At 38.9% G+C, this 7,340-nt stretch overlaps 1 protein-coding gene across 1 annotated transcript; it reads right to left on the bottom strand.

Annotated features, from left to right (window-relative positions):
* Window positions 1-4,953: 4,953 nt before the first annotated feature.
* Window positions 4,954-6,709, bottom strand: LOC132516127 (eIF5-mimic protein 2-like). Its single transcript, XM_060142538.1, is given in 2 exon segments — window positions 4,954-5,509; window positions 5,512-6,709. Coding segments are annotated over 2 exon segments (1,254 nt in total). The 5' UTR covers window positions 6,635-6,709; the 3' UTR covers window positions 4,954-5,378.
* Between the last annotated feature and the right edge of the window lie 631 nt (window positions 6,710-7,340).

The raw sequence follows: 7,340 nt of genomic DNA, 5'->3' as shown, positions 1-7,340 counted from the left end.
CACCCCTCGTCTCCACCTGCGAAGGGGCTTCCTAATGTATGGAAAATTTTCCTCCTTCACAGCTCCCTCCCACTGGTGCAGGTCCCGTCCCTATTCTTTTGTCCCTGTTTTTCCTTTTTTCTTTTTCCCTACCCAGGTACGTGGGGAGTTTCTTGCCTTTTGGGAGGTCTGAGGTCTTCTGCCAGCATTCAGTAGGTGTTCTGTAGGAGTTGTTCCACGTGTAGATGTATTTCTGGTGTATCTGTGGGGAGGAAGGTGATCTCCACGTTTTACTCCTCCGTCATCTTGAAGGTCCTCTCTGTAATTCTTATATTTTCTGAGCTGGTAAACAAACTAAACATGGCCCCTTCTAACTCAGAGAAACTGACAACAGGGAGACACAAAATCTGGTCCAAGAAAATGTACCCCAACACCCTACTGCAGACCCTTCACTTAATGTTGTCCTTATAGCTTTGCAGTTTTGTGACAAGAGACACATGAGAGATTTTGCTATCACTTAGATCTGTGGGACATGGTCTTTATTACAAAATGCTTGCTCTCAAATTCAGACTGTGTCTCTGCCTACCAGGTATGTGTCTATGCATATGAAATCCAGAGAAAAGGACTCCAATAGAGTAAATTGGGATGTTGTCCAAGGACTTGGAGTCATAGGACAATAGATCTTATACAACCTAATCTGACTTGATTTGGCATAGGTGCAAATGTTTTTTTACCAAAAGTTTACATTCTCATGTAGTGCTGAGACTGTACAGATGTAGCTATGTATTGCTATTGTTTGCTTCATGCCAAATTAACAAGAAAATATTCACAAAACAGCAATTCCTTCCTCACAGAAAAAGCTATATTTATCTTTAAAATACATGATTCATAGAAGTGCATGAAAAAACACACCTAACGGCCCTTTGAAAATCTCATTGCATGATGTAAACGTCTGGCATGTTTCTTATCGTGGAGAAGGAATTACTGGTGTACACAGACTCAGTAAGATTCTTTATATTTTGCCATGAAACCTCTCTCCAGAGTCCACCATTGTGGACTCAGAAGGTAGAGAGTACTAAATATTGTTGAATTTAGATGAGATGGATTCAGTAAGGCAAAGTTAAATACCTCAGTGTACATACAACACCAGAAAGCGTCTTAGGTAAAGGAGATTTTGAAATGACTTTCAGATATGTCATGATTTCCATAGAGATGGTAGCCAATATGGGATGAGAGAGAAATGAGAAGTAATCTTAGGATCGTGCTGGCATCTGCTTTCCCTAGACCCCTCACGGGTGAAGTTGCTGAGGTCCCACATTCGCATAAGCAGACACCGCTGTCTGAGTGTACCCATCAGAACCCATACTTTGATACCATGGACTATGACCTGGGCTCTGGGCTCATGCCATCTGGACTTGAGTCGCTGCTCCACCACAAATTACTTTTACAAATTTATGCAAGTTACTCAGTCCCCTCCTTTATTTACCAAACACTTGTCTAGCAATTACACTGAGCCCGGCACTATTTGAGGCTTTTTAGACTCTTAACCCAAAAAGGTGAGCACCGTTATCAGTCCTAGTTTACAAATGAAGAAACTAGGTAACAGAAAAAGTAAGTTTCCCCAGCTAGAGAGTACAGGCCAGTTAAGAGCCAGAAATCAGACCCAGGCAGTTTGGTTCCAGAGTCCATGCTCTTTACCTCTACTCAACTGGCCAGGCTAAACTGTGGCAAATAATTTTTCTTCTTCATGGCTGTGGTGAGGTTTAATTAAGATAATCCACACAAAACATCATACAATAGCAGGCATAGATCCACAGTCAGTCTGTGGGTTCTGAAACTAGCCTGTTGCTATAAAGCTGGTATGTCTGGAAGGCCCTGACTGTTCATGAGCTCTCCCCAACAGCCCACCCTACTTGCACAGTCTGCATACCTGGACTTCTGCTGTAGTTTTCCTGTTTGACATTCCTGTTTGCAATGTGACTGTGGCCCAAATCTGACCCCCAGATCGTTTGGCTGGGGTCCTGACTAGTTTTGCTCCAGGAATCATGTGTGCCTGGTCACAGCTCTTATGTTTCACGTACTGCTACACTTTACTTTCCCTTGTTTATTTGCTCCTGTATGTCCTTGGGCAGGTTTATATCATTCCAGGTATAACTATGTAAGAAGGTTTTTGGTGACGTGAGTAGCATGATAAATTAGAACAGGAATAAACTCGAGGGGCTCAGACCTGGGTTTAAATCTTAGCCTCAGTGGCATGTTCTTGAGAAGTCAGTTATCTGCTGAGTGACTTAGTTCTTACTGGTAAAATAGGGATACGAATTTGTACAGTTAGGGTGATTGTTAGAATTAAACGTGGTATCATATGTGAATATATCTAGCACCATGTTTAGGCTAAAGCAGGTGCTCAACAAACTTACTTTCTCTCAGCTTCCAAAAGTAAAGGGGAGCTCCATATGTCTAGAAAATTAACACAAGTTAACTTTTGCATCAGACCACACACAAACTCAGGTTCTCACACTGCTGTAGACTGGGATTATCAAGCTTCAGTTTGCATTGCTGGGACTTACCAAAGCTGACGGGATCACACATGGCTTCATTAGTGTTGAGTACTTGCACCTCAAATTAGCAGCATAATATCATTTAGAAACAGTCACACTCCATACACTTTTGTTTAATTATCTGTGTATAAGGGTTCTAAAAATTTATACTTTTACATGCTGTGGTTTGTCTTGTTTTGATAGGATGCATGATTGTTTGTGCTTGGGAATCCTAAGAGAACCAAATTATATATTTTTTAATGTCCATAGTAATCAAAACATAATCTAAGTACCAGAGAACACAATCATGGGTTTCATTGGGACTAAAGATGTAGTGAGTGTAATGGAACAGTAGAGTTTTCCTGTAATGCCTGAGAAAGAGCCTGATGACCCCTCACTGCTGGGGGGAACAAGTAAATGCTATCATACAAAACCAACACTCCCTGCAAAACAGAACATGAACCTTTGAGCTTTACATGTTGCCATTAATCTGAAAATAGCTGCATACTAATTTACACTCGTTTTTGTAACATTTAAAGAAAGTGGAGGGACACGATCTAATCACAGAGACTGGAGACCGGCACAGTTCCACATGCAATTAGTTTAGCAAGTGTGTCTGATTATTCTTTTATATACTTCATTTCTTGAACAAGATATTTTTTAATTATATAGAAACAGATAAGCATGCTTTTCTGAAATGGGCCTTGCATGAACCGAGAAAAAAAAATGATCAGCTGCATTTAACTTGAATTGTAAAGAATTTCTCAAGTCGATCCACCTGCTTGGCTTAATCAAGATTATGAGTTCCTGGTCCAAGTGCCTGAAAATTGAGGTGAATATTCTGATCTTGGTCAAATTGGGATCCTTTGAATGGGATTTGTAAAATCTTTGTTATAGTCACTGCATTTTCAGGATGATATTGCAACTACAGATGTGTTATAAAATCTAAGTTTTCTCTCCATTTTCTTACCAACCTGAGACATGCACATCAGGTTCAGTTCTCAAGTCTTGAGTAAAAATGTCTTGTATGTTTGTCACAAAGTAAACACATTTCCTGCAGAGACCTTTCCTGCAGAGACCTTTGTCCTCAGTCTCTGTACCTCAAAGATGGAGACAGGGTGACCAGGGAATGAAGAAGCAGTGTGGGTGAGGTGCCAGCTCATGTTTAATATCCACACAAATATATTAGTACTAATCTATTTTATTATTTTTTTAAGTGTAAGGATGGACTTTATTTTTTTATAAAAGTATTTTAAGGACTACAAATTACAAAGTAAAAGCAGATCACTATGTAGAAACCTAGTGAATACATTTTGTCTGTGCATGAAAGTTTTATCAAAGTCATTCATTTAACAATTTCACCCCCTTCACAACGGTATCAGTTATAATGCTCTTCCTCATAAGGTTATTATACCTTTATTTCAAACTATATTACATGTTATTCCCTCAAGATAAACTTTTAAATGCCTAATTTTTAGCTCCTAAGAATGGCACCTCTGAAAGGGGCAATTCCCACTCGGTCTCTGGCAGCAGCATTATTCCAAGCTCATTTCTTTCACCAATCAAAAAAGCTTTCAAAATGTTCACTTTTAACATGAAATCTTTCCACCAAAAAGTGTGGCCACATTTTGTTTTCTAATGACTACATATAAAGCTGGGTAGCAGCAAGAAAATTAAGATGGAAATTAAAAGGCAGCCATTAAAATAAATGGATCAACTGTACAGAAGAGAGATCTGGCTCATGGCAATTTAAAATATTGGCAACTGGGGTAAATTAACAGGCAGATGCTTGAGTCATGTATGAATCTGTGAAGAGGATGAAGCTGGCCCAGTATGACCAAGTAGGATAATCATTATCACTGCACTTCATTCTTTGCAACAAATACTCTAAGCCAACAGGAAATCTGAGTTATATTTAGAATCCCAATTAGAACATGCTAACCACTTTTCTTTCAACAATTTTCTGGGTTTAGTACAGTCATTTGCTTTACTTATACTGTTTTATGAGTCCTTTCTTACCAATCTAAGTGTATGACAACTGTAAAATACTTTAAATGACAAGGTTTTTCCAAGGTATGTTTGAAAATGGCGGTATGAAAAGAATATTCATTTGTTTTGTCTAGAAAGAAGCAAACTGAATGCAGAGGTTTCTCATTGGGTAAAAGCTCAACTTTTTTCTTCCCACCACCACCACATACAATTTCCCAAACACCTCACTTTCAAGTTTGTTCTCCATGGCTTCATTTTAAGGAATGAAAATCAGAGAGCCAACAATTGAGCTCAAGTACATCTGAGGTTAAAAAGGCAAGAAAATATCGACATGCAAGCAGTGGTCCAAATACTCGAGATTCATGTTAATGAATCTAATTATTGTATATGAGATTTTCTTTGATGAGCAGGGCTTTGGGCATACCAAATCATCACACAAATCACTGCCTTCTGAGACTCTGGATACTTTTACAGTTTAATTTGCAAACAGAATTTTTATAACAAATTATTTTTAACCAAATCATATCTTGAAAACTCTTTATATAGAAAACCCAGGGAAAAAGTGAACTGTTCATTGTGGAAGGCCTTAAATTACATTATTACAGTAGAAAATACAGGAGGTAGAAGATAACTGAAAAGACTAATGCAACATTAGATTCAAATCTATAGCTCCTGTAGCTACTTAAAACATGGTTTTAGAAACTAAATCCAACATTTCCAGTAACCATAGAAACAGTTAAAATAAAATTTGCCGTGAAAGCCCTTATATCATGCTTGATATAGGGAGGTAGGAAGATGTAAGATCCAGGACACATGAGACATGACATTTTATCTACAATTCCTGTTTGCTTTACTGAGGGTGTAGTTTCAAATTCAGTCACCTTCTTCAGCTTCAGACTCAGATTCTTCTTCAGCATTTTTGAGCCACTCTACAAAATTTTTCATTTGCTCAAGGAAGACACTTTTCCCCTTGGCAACATGTGTATCTTTATACCACTTCAGATGGGTTCTTCACTCAGAACTTCAGCTTTATAAAAAAGCACCACTATTTTCTGGAAGGCTTTCATGAAATGAATGTTGTCATAGCAATACTCCTGAATCTTCAGTAACAGAGTCATCTCAGACTGACCTTGAGTTGTAAAGGCAGCAAGTAGAGGGCTGTATTGCTTCAAGTGCTTGATGGCTTGCTCTGCTACAAGCTCCTCTTTTTTGTTCCATTCCACAGTGCTCATTGCACTGGACCATACTATTCCGATGACAGCTGGTTCTGGGATGTTTTTTTTCATCTCCTCCTTGACATACAAAATTATATCCTTAAATGGAACACCACGGGACATCTGTTCTTGAAGTTCTTTCTGGAGTTCCTTACGAGTTCCTATGGTTTGCTGATTCCGAACATACTGTGAAAACTCTTTCAAGCCTGCCTCACTAAAATACTTTGTGAAGCGTTCAACACTTTGTTTATCGGCAGGAAACAGTTCCATCAGTCTGTTATCCATGCTCACTTTCCAAAGACTTGAAGCTACTGCATTGATATCTTTTTCATTTAGCCATGATTTAAAGAGCTTTACAGCAAAAGCTGCTGAAACCCCTTCTTTAACCAAATTCTCATTATAAAGGCTATTAAGAATGGATGCGTTAAGTGTTCCATTAGCCAGAAGAACACCAGTCAACATAGCCAGCTTGTTCCTCTCCGACTCTGAAAAACCCTTTAAGAACAGCAGCAGCTTTTTAACTTCATCTTCAAAACCCTTCTCCAGGTATTTGTAGCGCCTGATTAACTTGTTAAAAACCTGAGCAAATGCTTGCATGGTCTCTAGGTCTTCTTGTGCTGCGAACACACAGACATCTGTACGCATCATGTCATCTGCCAGTGTACCACCTGGGGCCAGCATTCCACCGGCCACCAAAATGTCAAAGAGTGTTTCTGCATATCAGCGGTAATCAAGTTTTGCTCCAGAAGCATCAGGAAACTTTGCTACTGCTTCCAAATCAGTACCAGTTTCAGTTAAGCCTTGAATAATGCAGTCTTGAAACTGAGTAGGGTCAAACCTTTCTTTTTCATCTCTTTTTCTGGTTTTAAAATGCTGGCCTGATAGCGTTGGCTTTTGCTGCTTTTGATTATTCATAAAAGACACACGAATTTAAGGCGAAGAGAAAAGAGCCAGAAATCCCGGAGGTGGCGGCAACTGCAGCGGTGTCTCCTCTGCCAGTACTAATCTATTTAAGATTACTAATCAGAAAGTATCTTCAGTGGGGGTATTACAACTCTCTGCATCCTTTGCTACAATTTAACCTCATCTTTAAATGCTGCTAACTAGAAAGAGGTCAGGTGTGAATTAAAGGAAGAACCAGAGCCCAGATGGGAGCTGAGCTACTCCTGAGAATTCTGCTCTTGTTGTGGATGGTTCTCTTGCTGAAATGTTTTCTCTATCTATAGCTATCGTAAAGAAAAAAAAAAAGATGAATTACAGCGTGTTTCTCAAAGGCTCTGCCAGTATTAGAATACGTTCTTAGAGTTAAATAAATATTGGAATAGATTCAGACATAATTTATACCTTATCCACAGAACTCCACATGTCTCTTCATGTGTGGAGTAAAGGGTTTAAGAGAAAAGTTTTTAGTGATGGGGAGGGAGTCACACACACGCACACACACACACACATAAACACATGTACACGCATGGACATGCCTACAGGTATAAAGACACAAAATGTTTGTTTCTGTGCAAAACGCTTAGAACAGTTTAAGTCCCTAGAGTTAAGATATTTTCCCTTAAGAAGTTTAGTATTTCATCATTTTCTATGTGTGAAATACAGTTCCATTTTCTCCCTA

Source organism: Lagenorhynchus albirostris, chromosome 2, assembly GCF_949774975.1.
Source record: "Lagenorhynchus albirostris chromosome 2, mLagAlb1.1, whole genome shotgun sequence".
In the NCBI taxonomy this organism is placed as follows: domain Eukaryota; kingdom Metazoa; phylum Chordata; class Mammalia; order Artiodactyla; family Delphinidae; genus Lagenorhynchus; species Lagenorhynchus albirostris.
The sequence above is the reverse complement of the archived record's forward strand: the minus strand, read 5'-3'. Positions and strand labels throughout refer to the sequence as shown.